We start from the raw sequence: 20,392 nt of genomic DNA on the forward strand, positions 1-20,392 counted from the left end.
AATTATATGACTGTCAGCCATCTGAATGGTTTTGAGTGAAGATGAACAAGGCATGTAAGCTGAGTCAGAGACTACTGTTAACTTATCACTTGTCTGACCTTAACTGCTCTCTAATTACAGTGTCTAGGTCCCGGGTGCTTTAGATAAATGCCTATAATAATATAATGCCTGTTAGAGGAGGACTGGTAGTGCTTTGTATGTAGACACATCAGGTGGAGAAGGGGACTAAGGGCATTAAGTCCTCTGAGACAAAGTGCAGGCAGGTCTGGTGCCTGCTGCCAGCTTCTCCTCCCTGCCCACTGCCTGGGATGACGCCGCTGTGGGGCCCAACAGGACCTGGGGGAGCCGCCCCTGTTTCCCCTCCTTGCACCCTTCCCGTCTCCCAGCGAATGCTGCCTCAGAAGATAAAGCCTCAGATGGCCCACAATGGACAAGGGCACTCCATTGCTCCCAGGACACGTTGTTAGTGGGCTGTGGTAGTGCAGGGAGAAGGCAGCAGGCCACGAGGCTGTTTTGCTTGGCAGCAGACACCCCACATTATGGCATTCATAATGCATAAGTACAGTACAATATCCAGCTGATGTGTGCCAGGCTGCTATGCTCTGCCAACCACAGCATGGATGGGGTGGCCTGGGAGACAGGGATGGAGCCTCTAATCTGTGAAATCCAGTCCCATCTGATGGTCCCTTGGTGGGGCATGAATCCCTGGCAAGCTAATACCAGGAACTAGTTTAAGCTTCTCTTCTGGAAACGCTGTAGGGGAAGAAGCCCTGACAGGTACTTAGCCCAGGCTAGAAAACACAACCTGGGGGCTTCTCAGAGCCTGTGTCCCATGGTCTCTTTCTTTCCTTAGGGAAGGACTGGTCTCTGTCATGCTAGTAAGCTTTGGCCACCTGAGACCTCAAGCTGAACACTGCCTGAGTGCAGCAGCAAGGCAGCTGCCTGCCTCCCCAAAGACGGGGAGGTTGTCTCATCACCAAGGGCAAGTAGCCAGGTGCTGCACCACACTTGCAAGAATGTTTATAGCAGCCTTGTACAGAGGTCACAGTCATGGGTGGTGCCTTCCTTGGGCTGAGCACAGGGACAACACCCTGGGAAATTGTCATCCAAATGGGTAAAGAGCAGCAGAGAAGCAACTACAGCAAAATCCTGCTGTCTCCCAAAAGGGAACATGGATGGAATAGAATATCCTCTTGGTCAGCTCCTACAACTCATATTGGAAATGGATAACAGCACCCCAGTACTCCACCAAGGCAAAGACTTTCTGGGCTAGTTTTACAGTGTGAAATTATTTTTCCATTCCTGATATAAGTCTCCATTCTCTCTTCTGAATGTAGATTAAATTCAAAGATTTATTGTATATTTTTAATACCCCACCTTTTTTTCCTCAGGTGCCTGCTCTTGCATTTCTCAGTGATTCCCTATGGTGACACTCATGAAAACACACTGTTAAATAGGAATCATAGATGCCATGATGAATTCCCCAATGTCACAGCCAAAAGGGAGCTGGAGGAGGTAAGAGTTAAGGACAAGAAGTTGGTTTTAATCCTACATGCTGCAAGAAAGTATATTTTAAATGTCATTTTGGAATCTTTTGAGAGTATCTCTTTCCTGAAAGGATTTCTTGGAAGCTCTTAAGTGGCTTTGGTAAGTCTTTGCATTGCGTTTAGGCCATACATCTCTGACATGGATGATCTGGGAACTCTATCTCCTGCTTCAGAACAATAGGGCAGACTCTAAACATTGGTTTAACTATTTATCTTCTATTTGGGACAGGATCGATGCAAGATCTGTAATAATATGCCAGACAGAAGTTGTCTTGACCTGAAGATGTTAGATTGCTTGATGTTACTAGCTGTTTCTTAGCATTACTGTTGCCTGGTTTCCTGTTTACTTACCATTTGCTTTAAAGTGTCTTAACAGACCTGATGTGGTAACAATGCATTAACTCCTTCTTCCTCTGGACAGAGCAGAAAAAATGTGTGTCCTCCTAACTTAGTGATGAAGACAGGAAATTTGCCATGAGAGGCTTATGCTACTGCTATGATCTGTCTCAGTCTTGAAGAAATACAACTTGTGTTGCTCTTTTAGAGTCTCCAACTCCCTTTGCCATAGGATTCTCCTGATTAATTTTTCTTTACTTACCCATTTTCTATGCTTTACAATCTTCACAAACTGTATATAACAAAAACTTATATTCAAATGTGTTTCTGAGCTGGAGCTTTCTTTTTTCTTCCATGCAGAAATCAGAGTATGGACAGCTATCTTTTAAATGACGCCTCTCAGATTGTTTCAGGCCAGCTTAATCTGGCTTGCTAAATTTCAGTGTGAGTCACAATTCAGCCATTAGAAAGGTCAAACTTGGAAATAACTGATTGACTTAAAAATAAAATTTTGAAAAGAGGGTTAATAAAGACAAATCCCACTTTCATGCTATCCCAAATCCCACTAGCATGCTATTTGATGCAGCTAGTTCAGACACCAGCATTTCAAACAGTTCTGCTCAGGCCTGACTTATGCTAAAATCTGCAAGCTCAGGGAAGCACTCCCTGTGTGTACCACTAAATTTTTGCAAGCTAACCCAAAGAAATGCTTATACAGTGCTCTAGTCAATCCTGAAAGGCTTCTAACAATACATGGAATAAACACTTAGCTGCTACCAAATAAATCAATCACCCCTCTGGCCATCTAAGTGCAGGACAATCCTATGCTAAGGATTTGTGCAACATCTCATGCAAAACTGTAAGTGTAACACAAAGAGTAATGAAGCTATTTCATGGGTATTAGCACCAGCTTCTAAAAAATGAACCTTTTGACTTCGGGTTATTTTGTTTTCAGATCCAGATTTGCACTGGTTTTATATGAAATTTCAAACCAGTGAAAACTTTGCTTTGTTTTCAGTTTAAGTCTGATTGATGCACACCTATGAGACACTTGGGTCAGCAGAGCTGATTGAGATTCACCTGGGTCGAAGCAAGGAGGTTCTCAGATATCTAACTACGTGCTGCTGAGTGGGGAAACCCAAACCTTCTCCCCTACAGTTTCTCTCCTTTCTGCACAATCCCTGTTGTTATGCAGCCACATGTGGGTGCAGGGTACAGGGATCACTCCTGTATTCTGCTACATCCTCTCCTACAGCTCCTGTTAGACTGGTCCTTTTTTTCCAGCTTTTGTGCTGAGGTTTGATGGTAAGCCTACATGATAGAAACAGTTTCCCTGATAGTGACTCTGTGGTGTTTCCATGGGGCTCTTTCCATGAAGTCTGTCCACTGTCCCATGAAGTCAGCTGGATGGTCCTTCACTGGATATCTTGCCCATTCATGTTACCACATTTGGATGTGTGGCTTTGCATAGTGCTCTGTTAATTCTGGCTGGAGTATGAGAAAAGATGTTGTTTCCACCCTCTCCTCATCAGTGAGGCTGGAAACAACATTTCATAAACATAACTGTCCTTTACTGTAACTCAAACCTGCTCTTTCTGTTGGACACAGAAAGAGAGGAGAGGGTTTTTTTGCTGGGGGAGTCCTGCTGGTCAATGGTGTCCCAGTGCGAATTGCTGACTGGAGAGTTTCAGGTGAGACTGGAGTTGCTAGGGCTTGAATTCCAATTCTGGTTTGTGGCAAAGTCATTCATTTTGTTCTTGGCCCTGCTGACATTGCAAGTATCTCCTGGACCTGAAAAGTGTTTTGTGATTCTGTCAGGTGAAGCAAATACCAATGGGTGCATAAGAGAGGTCACTTTGGATTTCCATACAGACAGGTTTTCTTTTTTTTTTTTTCTTTCTTTAATGAGATTTCAGGAGAGGGTGAGAGAAGGTGGGCGATAGAACATTATGATGGAGCTTGTAATTGCTCATACAGCTTTCTAACCTACCTATGTTAACAAGAGTGTCATGGAGGAGAGGCAAGGGGCTGACTGCTCGCTGTAGAGTTGTGGGGAAGGGCAGGGATGCATGCAGGGGTAGAGAAGGGCCCTTCTGACATTGCATGCATAATCTAATCTGGGCCATAATAATTTCCTACTGGCTCAGCATCAGTCACATTGTTAGCCTAATGCTGAAATTAGATCTTGTCTGTCACTGACATTTGTTTTCCTATCTGCACCATCTCTGTACTGCAGTACTTCCTGGCTCAATTCATGTGGGACCAACAATCCCAGTTATGTCGATACAGACATAGCAGAAAGCTTTTACTGAGCACTCCCTGCAGACAAGGCAAACCATCAAAGTGAGTGTTTCAATATGCCATTGCTCTCTTGTGTAAAATAAGAGCAACTCCCCACTACAACTTGGGGTCTTATTCCCATCCAACACCCTGCACTGGTCACAAACAAGAAATCAATAATAAAAATATCATAGAATCATATCCCTTTTTGCCCTGGGTTTGGCTGGGATAGAGTTAATTTTCTCCGGAGTAGCTGGCATGGGACTGTGTTTGGATTTGTGGTGGAAACAGTGTTGACAACACAGGGATGTTTTCCTTGCTGATGAGCAGTGTTTACAAGGAGCCCAGGCCTTTTCTGCTCCTCATGCATCCCACCAGCGAGGAGTCTGGGGGGGGCACAAGGAGCCTTGAGGGGACAGCTGACCCCAGCTGAGCACAGGGATGTTCCAGACCACAGGACCTCACGCTCAGCACATGAAGCTGGGGAAGCAGAAGGAAGGGGGTACATTCAGAGTGATGGTGTTTGTCTTCCCAAGGCACTGTTACGCTTGACAGAGCCCTGCTTTCCTGGGGATAGCTGAACAGCTGCCCATGGAAAGTGGTGAAGGAATTATTTCTTTTGCTTTGCTGTGTGCATGGCTTTTGCTTTACACATAGAACTTTATCTCAACACAGAAATTTTCTCACTTTTACCCTTCTGATTGTCTCCCCCACCCACCAAGGGAGAGTGAGTGGCTGCATGGGGCTGAGCTGTTGGCTGAGGTTAAACCACAATACATGTCTAAATCCATTCCATACCTGTGTCTATGCTGTGTGCAGTCAAGCTGAGATGACTGAGCTGCTGGGACACAGTCATTCAGTCGCTGCTTCTCTTCCTCTAAAGGTTCCTCTCTAGGAAATAGAGATTCAGTCTTTCTGGCCCCTGCATCAGACTTGGGTCATACAAGTTTGGGCTGTGATCTTATATATTAAACACAATTTAGCCATTACATTTATCAGTTAGGAAGCATCCAAGTGTTCAGAAGCAGTGGCAAGGAATGGAAGATGCACTTTGCTCAAATCAGGGCTGCTAGAACCACCACACTGAAAATGCTGCAGATACTGAAGTTTTCCTTTTTCCCAGAAAGGGAATGGACACAAAATTATATTTCATTAAAGGGTTCTTGCAATAACCAGTGAGTTTTTCATCCTTCAGAAAATTAGAGAAACCTGGACAATTTCCTGTGTGGGTCATAAATTTCTGCTGAGCCTCCCAGGGTGCAAATTTTTTCTGTACTCACTACTGATGATTGTACCTCAGGGGTGGGAGAAGGGATCTGAGCCCCAGTTTAAGCACACCCTCTTGCCCCAGGAGGTCTGCAGCTCACAGGGTGTTGGCTCTGCATCTGTATAAGCTCCAGACATTTCCAGTGCAGTTGTTTCCACTGGAGCCAGACATTGTGGGCTTCTTTCACATTTAATTGAGAGAACTAGGCATTTCTGGGGATTTAGCTCATCCTGAAGCAGACATTTAAAAGGCCAGATGAGCCCTAGAAGTGCTTAAGAGGACTTTTCAAGAACAGCTTGAGGAACATTAGCCATTGAAAAGACTGTATATTGGACAAAATCCAAATTTCAGATTATCATTTAAAAATCAAACCTTTTAAACGCACATTTTAATGTAAAAACCCCGTTCAACTTACCCTTGTTAGCAAACATAGAATTACTTAATTCACAGTTTTTAAATACCAGCCACGTTCTCAGTAGGAACTGCAAACACCATGTAGGTTATCTTCTTCTGACATCTTGTTGCCTTGTATTTCAGGAGAGCTTCGAAGAGATAAGATGCGTTCCTTCCTTCACTTCTTACCTTATCACAAAGTAATTTTGTGGTCAAGACCATTTTGAAGGACTGATTTAGAACCTCAGGGTTCAATTCCAAAAGAATTAATTTAAGATCTGGCACTCAGAAAATTCAGTTTTAGCTTAGGGCTTATTTTCCTATGAAGTTTTTAGAATCCTGGCTACTCCATTGCCTCCCACCTTGTGTTTTTAATTACTTGCCTGCTTCTGGTTATCTTCCTTCTGCCCTGTATACAAAGGCATCAGTGTGAGATAGCACCAAATATTTTGTGAAAATATTTAGAAAAAGATTCCCACATATACGCTTAAAAGGCAGCTTTCATTATGTGATTCTTTTATGACCTGGAGCAAAAGACAGGCACTCTACTTCTAAAATAGACGTTAAACCAGAGGCAGACTTAAACTTTCAGACCTTCAGGTGACACAGACACCATGGGAGGTGTAACATTTTATGTTAGCAGGGGATTTACATGCATAATGTAGTTTTAGATCATTTTTGCTGCAAATTACAGCAAATTTTCATTACCTAGACAAATCAATTTGACTTTTATTATTTACTTGTTAGATGCTCTTTAAGGGACAGCTGGAGCCAAACTGCTAGGAGATATGCATTGATCCATTCACTTACTGATTAGCTACTTTACTTCCAAATAATCCCCCCTGTTTACTTGTCTTCATTTACTTTAGATTCTGGAAGCAGCCTGGAAATTTCACACACTGCCCATTACCTCAATGGAAAGTATTGATATGCTGATTGTCCAAGAGGTGATTGGAAGACTTGGTAACAGCATAATCATCTTGCTGTTCTACATGCTCTTTATGAATACTTCCTTTGAAATCATTGGCTGAAAATATTGACATGTTAGGTAATGACTAAAACTCATATTTTGAATTAAACTCACCCATTTCCCCCTCAAGTGCAATGGATTTTTAATGAGTCCCTCCAGAAGACACAAGTACTCGGAAGACAAAGTGAAATAAAACTGTGACCTGAGTAGGGGAGAGGTGGGAGGTGAGGAGCTTTGTAAACAAGAACTTTGTGTGGCTTTGTAGCTAGAGAACTGTAACTACAGAAATTCCTAACTGATCTCCATATTTATAAATAGGTGTCTTGATTTGACTGCAGACACCAGCCAAACCCCACACAGCCACTCACTCCCTTCCCTCCAGTGGGATGGGGAAAAGAATCAGAAGAGTAAATGTGGGAAAACTCATGGGTTGAGATAAAGACAGTTCAATAAGGAAAGCAAAAGCCACACACATGAGCAAAGCAAAACAAGGTTCATCACTTCCCAAGAGCAGGCAGGAGTTCAGCCATCCCCAGGAGATGGGCCCCCTCACATGTAATGGTGACTTGAGAAGACAAATGCCATCACTGTGCATGTCCCCCTTCCACCGTCCCCAGCTTTTTTGCTCAGCATGATGTCATATGGTCTGGGCTACCCTGTGTCAGCTGGGTCAGCTGTTCCAGCTGAGCAACCTCAGCCTACTTGCTGGTGGGGCAATGCACTAAGCAGAAAAGGCCTTGACACTGTGCAAGCGCTGCTCAGAAATAATAAAAACATCTGTCTATTATTAATGATTTCAGTGCAAATCCAAGACATAGACCCATGTTAGCACTGTGAAGAAAATCACCTCCACCTCATCCAAAACTAGCACAACAGGTAAAAATAGAAAGGATGCAATAGTTTGGAAAGTGTCATTATTTTGCAATTGATTCTGCTAGTGTAGGCCCCCCTGACACTCCACAGAATAGGACTGAAAGATAAAACAGGTATCAGAACTTTCCACTAGCATTTCTGATTTTGAACACTGTCCTTTGTATCAGATTAGTTGAAATTGGGAATTTACTTGGCTTGAGCAAGCAATGTGGAATAGACAAACCGGTGCTGGCAAGTACGGGGGTGTGTGTGTTTGTGGGTGGGCGGCTGGAAGAGGGAAAACTGCTCTGAAAATGACCCAGCTGAAATTTAACATAGCTTGGAGTAAAATAAAGATGAGGAGAAACAGCTGTGTGCCACCTGAGTGATAAAAATTAGGGGTGATATCCTGCACCTTTTTGTGATATCAGGGAACACGGAGACATCACCCAGTAATACTCCCAAGTTGCCATCACAAGTAGGCTGAGTTGTGAGCTAAGTCCCTTGGTTGCTGTCAGGAAATGCTGCTACTGCCAAGGATTCCAGCCTCCGACAATGGTAGTATGGGATAGCTCAAGAACAAAAGCATTGCACTATCAGTCCTGCACTGCCCAGGTTATGGACAAATTGTCTTCACAAGACTTTTCATCTCTGGTTTCTGAGTCCCAAACAGGGAGCATTGTTAGAGCTGCAGCTCAGGCCAAACAGGAGCTGCACAGCAGAGGGCCCTTTGCAGACTGGGCAAAGAAAGAAATGAAAATGAATGGGCCAAAGCTTTGGGACCTCCCCTTTTCATAGCACTAGAGCAGAAAAGCCAATGGCTATTGAAAGCTATGAGTCTCTAACTTGCTGAGCCCAGAACCTGGCAGGAGAGGAGGAAGAGGGTTCCATACTTAAGATAACCTCATCCATACTAGCAGAACATCACAGATTTGGTCCATCATAACATACATTTAATGAGCCTCTTTCTGGAGGCTCATTAAATCCCTTTTGTGTACACAAACTACAGAGTAGCTCACATTTCTAGAGACCAGTCCTAGAATTAACCATTTGCATGCCTGAGGAAGCAGTGATGAGTGTGCTCCTGAGAGGACAGAGGCAGGCCAAAGGGCTTGGGCCTGAATCCCCTGATCCCTGAATCCAAGGCTGGTACTGCTGGAGCTCAAGGGAAGATGCATGAGTTTGCCCAGATGCTTTGTGTCACTGCAGGCTCTGGAGCCCATGGTGCACAGGGGGCAGGAGAGGCCTGTCTCACTCTGAGCTCCATCCCAGTTCAATTTGCTTTCTTTCAGAAGGTTGCCAATGTATTTGCACATGTCTCAGAACTGTCCCTTGCTTTTGTTTTGATCCTTATGTTTTAAACTGGCACAGTGATGAGGACCATACCAATGCAAACAGTTACTAGCCCTTCACATGTCAAGATGAGAGAATTAAATGAGTCATTTCAGGGAATCTGAGTGCCTGGTATGACTCCTCCTTTAAAAACTGATCTCCAACCCTGTTTTGCAGAGAGAATATTGCTTCAACAGCCAGGAGAACTGGAGATCAGAACATTACAAAGCCATAATGAAGATGAATTCTCATGGATAGATGGATATAGGCTGATATGCTAATATACCTGTTTAACTTGATAGATGCTAATGCTGATGACAAGTTCATAAATATATTTGGATCCACATTTATACTTTTGCTGCAGTGTGTTAAAAATTCGATTATTATTATATTGAATCCTTCAAAAAGCTGTTGCTAATCACAGCTCCAAACTCCCAGGCTTGCTAAGTGGCAGTTCTGTCACATACAAAATATTGCAATACATTATAACAAATTTTTATCCTTAATTACAACAGTCCTGACTTTTCATCATTATCAATCCTGTCACTGAGCATGACACATATAAACTACTAGTATTAATTTTGTTCAGAGTTCTATTTACAGATTGAAGTCAGCAAATTTAGATTGTACCGAGAGAGATTATTGCATTTTGCTCTTTTGCCTCAAACCAATGTCAGCTTCCTAAAAAATCAACTTCTACCTTATAAGAATGATTGTGAAAATAAATATGGGTTGTATACTGAGCTGATTAGAAACAAGAAATGCAAAATTTGAGCTTCAGCTTACAACATGCTGAGAATTGGTATTTCCTAGAGAGGTCAGGTTCTCTTGGGGATGCAGATCCTCTGCAATGCACTTAGGAATAATCATTTGTTCCCCTAGATAAGAGCTGGCAGGTGTGCCAATGTGAGTTGTTGGAGACACTCTATGACCTGCAAAACCTAAAAAAGAACCATTTTAAACTCAGGCTTGCTGCCGCCACATCTGGAACACTGGGCCCAGTCTGGGCTCCTCAGTACAAGAAGGCCATGGAGCCCCTTGAGCAGGTCCAGTGGAGGGCTACAAGGATGTTCTGGAGCATCTCTCTTAGAAGGGGTGGAGGAGGGAACTGGGCCTGTTCAGCCTGGAGAAGGCTGAGAGGATATTTCATCAATGTATCTGTACTTGCGTATCTGAAGGGGGTCACCAAGAGAATGGAGCCAGGCTCTCCTTGCTGGCTCCAAGCATTGGGATGAGAGGTAGAATCTGATGCACTGCAAGTTCCACTCGAATATATGGAAGCATTTTACTGTGTGGGTGTCTGAGTACTGAACAGATTTCCCAGAGAAGCTCAGGGGTCTCTCTCATGGCAGATACTCAAAAGCTGTCTGGACACAACCCCAAGTGTTGTGTTCTAGGGAAATCCTACTTGAGCAGAGAATTTGGACCATATGGTCCCACCAGCGGTCCTTTTGAACCTTACCCATGTTGCGATTCTGTAATTCTGTGATCTTGTAGGAATACCAATGAGTCTTCTGTGATAAGCTTGTTTGAAGAAAATTTCCCTTTCTAGCCTTTAACCACAGTGCACACAGCTAAAAAATGTGGCTTTCTTGTAATGGATCCTATGACAACTTGTCATTACTTCAGCATAATTTACTATGAAGCTAATCTCTTTTTCAGAGTATATTCCTTGTTTTTGCTGATTATAGGCTGCATTACTGGCAGCCATTCAGAATCTAGCCACATTCTGAGCAACCTGAAATTATTTATTTATCCTTTATCTTTGTGGTGTAGATGGCTGGTAGTTTCATTGAGAGTCAAAGAATGGGTTGACAAGAGTGACTTGCTTGTGGGCACACAAAGTCTGCAGCAGAGCTGGGATCACATCTTGCTTTGAGGGACAAACCCAGAAATCTCCCCTGGTGAGAGAGGAGAAGGCAGTTCATGCAGGGATAAAGAGAATCAGAGTGTGTATTGTTGATCTGAGGCCTGTGTCTATTCACTTACACATACCCAGACTGTTTGTTTGTTGGCTGATGTAGCTGGAAGTTCACTAATGTTCACACATATCCCCTCAGAAGTGATAGTGCACCTACATGTAAGATAGCTGGAAACAGGATTTAATTAGAATATAAGATAGGCCATGGTGATCAAACACAGGGCTTAGCTAGATCTGGCCAGCCCCCTTCATCCCACTTTTCCTTTATTTTCCCACATTTTTTCCTCCTCAACTCACCTCATAGATTTCCTTCTCCCTTTCTGCATTCTTTGCCCTAAACATTGCACAGTAAATCTTGCAGGTTCCCAAAATACTGTTCCCATTGCATCCCTTCACGAATCCTATACCATAGGCAAAAATCACCTTTAGTATGCAAGGCATCTGGGAGACAGTTTCTTGGCAGACGTCTTTCTCACTAGCTACCAAGGTTTAATCAGTTTTATCTGATGTTCTTGGGAGCAGCCAGTGTTGTCTGGTCCATTTTCCCTGATGAAGTTACTGAGGTTTCTCTTCCTGTCTTTGTTCTCCCTGCATCTTTTTGTTAACAGGGATTACACTTTTAGTCACACAACCCAACATCCGAAAGGTAACGAGGAATCACACTGGACCTTTTATTCTGTGCTGGCTAAGAAACTGAGGTGTACAAAATGCTTTCACAGACGAAGAGCTTCCCACCTAATCTCAGCAAACCAGAAGATCCTGCTTCTTGGGAGCTGCTAAGGAGGCTCCCATCCCCCTTGCTTTGCCTCTGAACCCCAGTTGCTGCATGTAGTCAGGGTGAGTTGGCAGGAGCCCACCAGGTGGTGAGATGGCCACACTGGGGTGCCACACGGAGCCGGGAAGGAAGGGCAGCAGCTGGAGATCTGTGTCCTGGCAGGCAGAGGAAATTCCCAGAGCCACATCCCTCAGGAGTCAGAAACCACTCCTCCTTCTCAGACCTCCCTCTGGAAACTAGTTTCCAAGCTGACTTCTACATGGGAATTAGCTATCAGTGGTTAAAATACCACAGAAAAACTAACAGAAGCTACATCTAAGTATTCAAATAAAAGCCTTATTTTAAATAAAAAATTTAATTAATCGTTCCAAATGCTGTGAAACCCTTATCAGTAAATCTCCACAAGCTCCTCTGAGTATGTTAAACATGAATTGTAAGAATTCTGCTTGAAACATTATTATTGTGCAGATCAGCTGAGCACAGTTTTAGAAATAATTTGGCAGCTTCTTACTGCTATAAACTGGCTTTAATTCTTAGCTAAAATACCTTCGGCACTAAGCCTTCCTCTCCAGCTTTTAAATACATGCTGCAAGCATTTTAGAGAGTTAAACTTTATTCTATACACATGCAGATCTACTTATGTACTTGACACTCACACAGGGGAATACTTTACAACCAAAAGGTACCACTTAATGAACTGCTCATGATTTTTGCACGAAAGCAGAATGGCACACAGTAACGTGGGTTTCTTCCTGGTCATCATATACTGAAAAATGTTGTTCCTTTAAACAAGGCCCACTCCTGCTCCCCCTGAAACCAAATAGGGTCAGGATTGGGCCCCTAGATTGAAAATGCAACAGAAATTTCCCAAATGCTGTGTCTCAGAGCCTTACTAGGATAGTAAACCCTACGGCTGGCTCTGATTTCCCTTTGTACTTGGCACTTCCCCCTGTACTGGGCACTGGTGAGGTCAAACTTCGAGTATTGTGTCCAGTTCTGGGCCTCTCAATTCAGGAAGGACATTGAGGTGCTGGAGCGTGTCCAGAGAAGGGCATCAGGGGTGGGGAAGGGTCTGGAGCACAAGTCCTGTGAGCAGCTGAGGGAGCTGGGGCTGTTCAGCCTGGGGAAAAGGAGGCTCAGGGGTGACCTTATCACTCTCTACAACTGCCTGGGAGGAGGCTGGAGCCAGGTGGGGCTTGGCCTCTTCTCCCAGTCAGCCAGTAACAGAATGAGAGGACACAGTCTTAAACTGAGTCAGGAGAGGTTTAGGTTGGATAGTAGGAGGAATTTCTTCACAGAAAGGGTGATTAGATATTGAAATGAACTGCTCAGGGAAGTGCTAGAGTTACTGTCCCGGGAAGTGTTTAAGAAAAGACTGTACATGGCACTCAGTGCCAAGGTCTAGTTGACAAGGTAGTGTTTGGTCATAAGTTGGAGTTGATGATCTCAGAAGTGATTCTGACTGGCTATGGAAATACCTTGTCTTCTAGTTAGGGAATAAAGTTTAGAAGAGCATGCCTCAGAAGATGTAAGGGGAGGCTTTTTGAAAGCAATAAACCCCTTGGTCATTGCAGAAGGTGTTGAGTGAGCACGTATGCCCCTGCAGGGGTGCAGCTCGGACGCAAACTCTTCCAGGTGTTCCTAAAGGGTTCCTGTCCGCCGCTGCACGGCAAGCGGAGAGTTTGTTGTAAGAAACGCCAATGCCACCACAACCCGGCCGTCAAAACTGGCCGGAGGTGTCTGATGGGTAGCAGAGGTGAGGAAGATGAGGCGGCCCTTTAGCCTTGCGGACAGGGCGGCGGCGGCCGCGGGTGGGCACGGCCGCCCCGCGGGGCGGGGCGGGGCGGCGGCACCACCCCTGGGCCCTCCCCCGGGCCGGCCCCCGCACCGCCGCTCCCCGCCGCAGGCTCCGTCGGGCCGGACTGGCGGAGCAGCCCCGAAGTTTGCGGGGCGGCCGGCGCGGGGCCATGTGGCTGCTGTGGCTGCTGCTGGGCTCGGCGGGTGAGTGCGGGCGGGGGCGGTGCCCCGGGGCGCTGCCCGCCAGCGAGGGGGCGGCTCCGCTCGGCGGGGGAGGGCGCCGGGGCCTCCTCGGCACCCCCGCCTCCCTGGGCGGCTCGTGGCGGGCCGGGGGCGCCGCCGGCCGCCCCTCCCCGGGCTGCGCTCGCCGCGCTCCCCTCCCTTTCCGGCCGGGCCGGGCCGGGATGCCCACGGCGGAGGTGCGGCGGGTGCGTGTCGGCCCCTCCGCCCCTCCGGGCGTGCTCGGGGTGGTCCTGGCCCCAGCGGGGGTGAGCGGGGCTGGCGTGGGGCGAGGCGCATGGAGCGGGGCCGAACCGGGCATCGAAGTCTCCGCCGGGCCGAAGGGGCCGCGGCTCCGCTGGTGCATCCCGGGCCGGGCCCCCTTCTCCTTTGCGAGGCCGCCTCGGGGCCAGGGAGGCCGTGGCGGGTGCGGGCGACCCTGCGGCGGTGGGCCCGCGTTGGGATGTGGCCAAGTGAAGCGCTCGGGTCCTGCCTGGCTTTACTTGGGGTGCGGAAAGGGAATTTCATACTTATTGCTCATATTCGTCTGTATAGAAACTCTTTCTCCCCGCCACGGTCGGCATATGCCTGTCAAAATTGGCGAGTTGGTGATGTTTTGTGCAGCTTTGCTGCAGGTGTGAATTATTTCTGCAACATGATCTTAGCGGGCACTTTTCCAGACAGTGTAAGTAGCCTGGCTGCATGCTGCTGTGTCTGTTTCTGAATCACGCCTTGGCGATGAAGTGATGACACACAGTGTGTAAAACTCAGATTATCAAGCTCAAATTATTTTCTTTTCTTGTCTTTTAAGAGTATTTGTTGTCATGAAGAATTCGTAAGTTTCACAGCTTCTATGGTAAAAGTTTGGTGTAGACGGATAGGAAGGAGGAGAAGAGTGACAGGACTTGCACTGTTTTGAAATTAGACAACTGCAAACTTTGACTGTGACACTCATAAGTCTTTGGAGGTTTAGGTGTCTTTGTAAAACTATTTCCGCTGTTCCATTTTTGGGAGGCGTCAGACGAAGCTTAAGTTTGTTTACCTGGATTGTGTTGCCTTCTTCCTTATTAATTTCCATTCTATTACTGCCAAAATTTCATCTAATTATTCACAGCAAGTTACATGTTTCCATGTGTTGAATATATTTGCTTGTAATACCACCCTTAGATTAACACGGAGGGATCCCATCTACAAGATACTGATCTTGACATCTGAAGGTTTCCCAGCCACCCACACCCCATATTCCTGCTCCACCTTGGCTTGGGGGCAGTGACAAAGACCTGTTTCTTGTGTGGAAGTTGGTACTTCAGCTTTTTGACTACTGGCTGTGGTTCTTGCACAACGTTCTTGCAGTTACTTAACCAGAGACTCTGGTTTACTTTGGGGCAGAATCAAAGAAATTTCTGAAACTTCTTTTTTCATGTGTTCTGTTTTTCTTTTGAAAAATAAAGTAGGGGGTCTTCAGGGATTTGTTTTTTAGATGTTGCTTTCCTCTGTATATTTTGGCGTCCCTGCAAGCTTCCCACAGGGAGCATAAGTTTGTCTCTGCCTGGCCTTCACTCTGTTTTGAATTTTACTTCTGGTAACTCCTGATATAAAATATAAATACTTCTTTTCCTATTGAATCTTTTTTGGGTACAGATGGGAAACCTTGCAACCCTAGGGATGAATTTCAGTTAACAGAAGGTAAACAGAATATAGTGTCCCTGTCTAAACAGTCGTTCTGCTAGTGTGCAGAAGTAACTGTTGACTTGCAAGGCAAAGTTGATCTTTTATTTTTGTCCTTATTCATAATATTGTAGTTGTATCAAGTAGTACTTTCCATCCTGAAAAAGCCTATCTGCATGGGAAAAGTTTTACTTTGTTATGATACTCGAGTTTGAACTTACACCAGGCTTGTTAATTTCAGTTGTTAACTAACTAGTAATTGATCAGAAAGAGACTATGGATCTGAAGTTTCAGCCTCTGTTCCTTGCACAGGAGCTTCCTGGTTACCTTCCTTTCCTCTTCTAGTCCCCATCTCATGTAAGTCTCATCAAGCTCTTGGGCAGCTCACACACCATGCACCCAGTTCCTTTCATCTCTCGTGCTCTTGCCAGTATAAGCAGGTCAGGCTCAGCTCGGATCCCCTCCTGCTGCCCTGTACATGTCATAGTGTGACCCAGTTTCCAGCACTTTGCTTTGGCTCAGTGTCTGCCCAGGAGTTCCTGGATGTAGGTTAGGTCCTGCAAGGATTCCTGTTTCCAGCTCAGACTGTAACAACATTATCAGGTTAAGTTAATATAGAAGGAGGTCTGTTAGTTAGAAAACAGACATCTGTGTTTATCTTCTACTGCTTGTATGAAGTAATGGAAGCTGATCTACACACAGTTACAGTGAGTTTTGGAAAGGATTGTTTCAGTGAATTGCAAGTACACTACAGCTGAAAACCCAATAAAATGTAAACAATCCCTAACAGAAAAAGGAGTTCTGTAATCCTGACTGCCACTGTACTGTGTATTCAAGACAATTTTTTTAGTTTAAAGAAACCTAAATCCTACTGAACATGTTTTGAACATAGATTTGTGTATTTTTTTCTTCGACCTGTATATCATCCATTAAGAAGAAAAATGGCAGGAGTCAGAAACATTCAGGTAAATTAACTGCTTTTACAAAGTGAGCAAAAAGGGACACTGTTTTTACTGACAATTACACACCTTTCTGTTTTAACTGAAGAAGGTTTTACAATGTCAGTCTTTGACTGGAGAATCAAAATGCAATGCACAGCTGGGATTTCTAAGTATCATCCCCAGGAGTCAGTTCAATATAAGGGCCTTTCTGATACATTAGTCGAATATATAATGTAGATATCATGCCTCTTAAAATATACTCACCTTGCTCTGTATTAAGGGAAGCTTCTGTGTCTTATTCCCTCCGGTATTTTGGTCTAAGATTGTTAGAATCAGGACCCATTCTACGGATAGCATAAACATGAAGGGCCACACGTGTGCTTTCATTACATTTTCCAACTTCACCTCAAAATCTTGCAAAAAACCAGAACATCCCTAAAATCAGGCAGGGATAGGAGCTATTTGAAGAGTCGTGTTACCTCGTTAGTCTGTATTGTGTAATATCTGCTAACTTAAAACTTCCACATGGTGTTAAGGAGATAGCCATTATTTCCTTACATGGGTCTTCATTTGTACTGACATTCAGAGGTATTGCTAATAGTAGAATTTCTTTGCTGAAAAGCTTATGTACTGCATGGCAGGAGTAATCAGCAGTACTGAGTGGTGGTCTCCTCTGGTAGATAAGCAGAGAGAAAAAAGCCCCTGTCTACTTGAATACTCATGTCTGTATTGTATATTCAGTAGGTCTATTCTGTGTTTTTCAGGCAGTCCTCTTGAAAACTCTTAAACTGAGTCTAGTGCTTCATAACCAGTGTTTGTCTTTCTTGGTACATAAGCCAGCTGTGAGCGTGGGTAGGACATCAGTGTGGGAGAGATGGAGAAAGATTCCTGGAGTTGGTAAGTCAAGAAACTTCCATCTTGGGACAGTAATAAACAACAAGCACTGGATATTTGCTGAAGATATGAGTCTGCCAGTGGTCATAATGAGAGCAGCCAGGGGTACTCACTCCAATGCAAAGCTCCCCAGCCATGCTGAGGAGAATGTGGGATTTGTCACAGGAGCCTGTGCCCACACACACAAGTTGTTTTGAATCAGTTTCTGGTTATTCGACATTTGATGTTTGAGGCTGTTGTCAGACTTTACTCTTGCAAGTACATTTTTTGTGCAGGGAGTGAAATAAGCAGAGGATGATTTGGGGGAGGTGTGTTCTTGGCTAGATTTAAACAGATTTCTCTTACTCACTGAATGTGGGGAGTTGCAGGGCCCAGGAGCTTCCCAGCATCCCATCTTGCCTGGCACAACCCCTGCAAAGAGTCTGCAGTTGCCAGGTTGAGAGGGAGGAAGCATGACTGCAATGTTGCAGTCACATGTTGTGATAGAAAATGAAGATTGTTATAAAGAAAATAGGTAGTAAAAATGCACCCTTTGTACAAATGTGAAATAAATTGTTACAAGCATGCAGTCAGTCTGTAGTTCTTGATATACTGAGACCAGCTCCATACCTCTTTGGAGAAAAAAGTTTCCTGGTGATACTATAATACGTTTATTGTGACAATAGGAACCTGCATCCTGCTTTCGTTTTTATGCTGATTATCTACTGGGTGAGGAATAAAATGGTTCCCTTTGCTGTAAATCTGGTAGACTGTTACAGGGTTATGTTGATTTGTTAAGTAGCAGTGATGAATTGAGCTGAGATTCAAGCATCTCTGTGTTTCAGTGCAATGTGGGAAGGCCTAATTAAAAATCAATTTGTCACCTGGAGAAAGAATTTGTTTTGGTTTTTGTTTGTGTTATTTACGTTTTTTAAATTTTAATTTATTTTTCCAAACTGGTACATTTTACCAGAGTAGTGTCTGTCATATATCCTATTCTGTGGTTACTCTTTCTGTCCATGTGAGCAGAAATGCAATAATGGAGTAGGCCTGAAAAATCTGTAGCTGAGATCTGCTGTGATGGTAGCCGTGCTCTCCATTTCAGTGTCTCATCTGTTGTAGAAGCTGATGAGTTTTATGAATTGCTAGAAAGCCTGGAAGGCTGTTCAGTTGTCCTGCTTGCTGCAGACTGGAGCTGTGGATATTCTGGCTTTGGTACAAGACACTGTGATAACTATTTCAACTGACATTTTCAGGGTTTGAAAGGATTTGAAAACAGCTTCATTATCAGCTGGCAGGTTTCGAAGATGAGGAAGGAGAAACATCTTGGGTCTCAATAGTTGGTTTTTGGCATTTTTGTCTTTTAGGTATTACAACAACTCTTCTGTCCTGGCAGGATCTCATAATGGGCTATATCTAAGATGCAGAAGGGAATATTTCAAGTGAAAACAGTTTTAATTATGTATTTTAAGGCAGCTCTCAAGTTAAACATAGAATGACAGATTGCCCTTTGCTTGAAATGTAAATAGATCATGGCTGGAAGTAATTGTATTGTCAGCCATTAGGATAATCAGTTTATCATACATTTACTGACTGCTATAGAATTTTTGAGGAGGAGCTCATATTTATTAAGAAACAAAAAAAAAAAAACCAAACCCAAACCAACAACAAAATTGAAAATTAAACAAACAGTTTAAGAAAAACAAGCAAACAAAACACCATGGCAGAAAGCATTTGTCTAAATTAGTTACCTCTGATAGTGAACTTTTGATTTATATGATCAATGGGGTTTTGCATTTGCAAGGACTGTGTGTGTGTCCAGATTAATTGACATCTAGAAGCTTGTAAGCTGCAGTAACTTGATCAGATGTTTAGTTTCTTTCATGCAGCCTCTTGTGCTAGTGAAACTGTCAGACTAAAAGGCATTTTAGGGCAACCTCACCTTGCATGCAATGTTGTCTATCAGGACAGAAAAATCCTTTTAGGAGAGAAGACGGTGTAATAGTAGCTGGTTTGGTGTGTGGGTGTGTTTTAACTTGCACATGGGAAATGCTGAGGCAGTGAGATTTCTAAATGGAGCCCTTGGTCTCTTGTTGCTTATAGAGATCCCCACTTACCCACTTCTTGGTTGCAAAGGAACTTGTGGAATCATGTACTTATTTTAGTTGCAGCTTATACAGATGTGTACTCTTTGGAAGTTGGAGAGAAATAATAGGTAGCTCCTGTTGGTGTGAGAAATGTGTTGAAGAATTGGGGAATCATGTGGGTGGATAATCAAAAGGCCCCAGAGGAACAAAATGAAAATGGAAGCAATTTGGGGGGGGGAGGGGGTGGCTGCTGATAATTTTTTCCTCTGTGTTTCTTAAGCCTTCTTCCAGCTGTGGGCTGGACAGCTGTGAACTTGTCACAATTAAAACATATCAAGCAAAGCTCCTCTTTGTCAATATGTAAATGGTTGAGTAAGTTGCTGTGTCACATGTCAGAGTGAACAGGGAGCTGAGGTAATGAATGGAAGGTGATGTGGCTGTGAAACTGCTAAAATCTGGGATCATTTAGGATTGGGAGCTAATGAACTCCGAGGTCCTGATACTATGTCTTCTTAGCCAAAAAATTTCTATTTTAAAATGGCTTTGGTATCTCTTAAGGAGCCTGAGACTTAACTTATTAAAGATTGGGAAGTCTATAAGTTTAATATGGCTGAAATATGCTGTTGTGTTATGAAATAGCTTGTTTCAATAGGGGCAAAAATACAGTTTTTCAGGTTGTAGTGCTATTTTTATTCTTTAGTAGGAATTCTGATTAGTTTTTTTCCTTCTAAATTAAAGGAGAAATCCCTAAGTACTGCACCTTGCCCTGGGTCTCTGGTGTTGTGTTATCTTTTATCAGCTTAGACAGATTCCAGATGGCTCCTAGGGAATGTGATCAGGAAGATTCCTGGTTCAGGATTCTCTTATTGAAAATTTTAGATGGAAACCAGTTACATCACATGAGGTATCCTGTGTTGGTCTATTTTGAAACTGTTGGGTTTGTTGGATGAAAAGTTAGATTTTAGGTAACATTTTCCTGTGAGGCTTTATCTCTGTTTTCATAACATGTAATAATGTTATGGCAGCAAGTAGGTTGTGGTTCTATTAAAAATTAATATGTGAATTCTGACTATTAAGTATTTGTGTTCAAATTCCATCACTCCTTGGAGTAATTTCTCTTGCTTTATGTATTTT

At 43.9% G+C, this 20,392-nt stretch overlaps 1 protein-coding gene across 1 annotated transcript in view; it reads left to right on the top strand.

Moving 5' to 3' along the window:
* Positions 1–13,588: 13,588 nt before the first annotated feature.
* Positions 13,589–20,392, top strand: part of LDLRAD3 (low density lipoprotein receptor class A domain containing 3) — a 104,477-nt gene continuing 97,673 nt past the window's right edge. The window contains exon 1 of the mRNA XM_058807508.1: positions 13,589–13,674. Coding sequence (XP_058663491.1) covers positions 13,641–13,674 — 34 coding nt within the window. The 5' untranslated portion in view covers positions 13,589–13,640. The remainder of the gene's footprint in view (positions 13,675–20,392) is intronic.

The sequence above is a fragment of the Ammospiza caudacuta genome, chromosome 6 (assembly GCF_027887145.1).
Source record: "Ammospiza caudacuta isolate bAmmCau1 chromosome 6, bAmmCau1.pri, whole genome shotgun sequence".
NCBI classification, from domain to species: Eukaryota; Metazoa; Chordata; class Aves; order Passeriformes; family Passerellidae; genus Ammospiza; species Ammospiza caudacuta.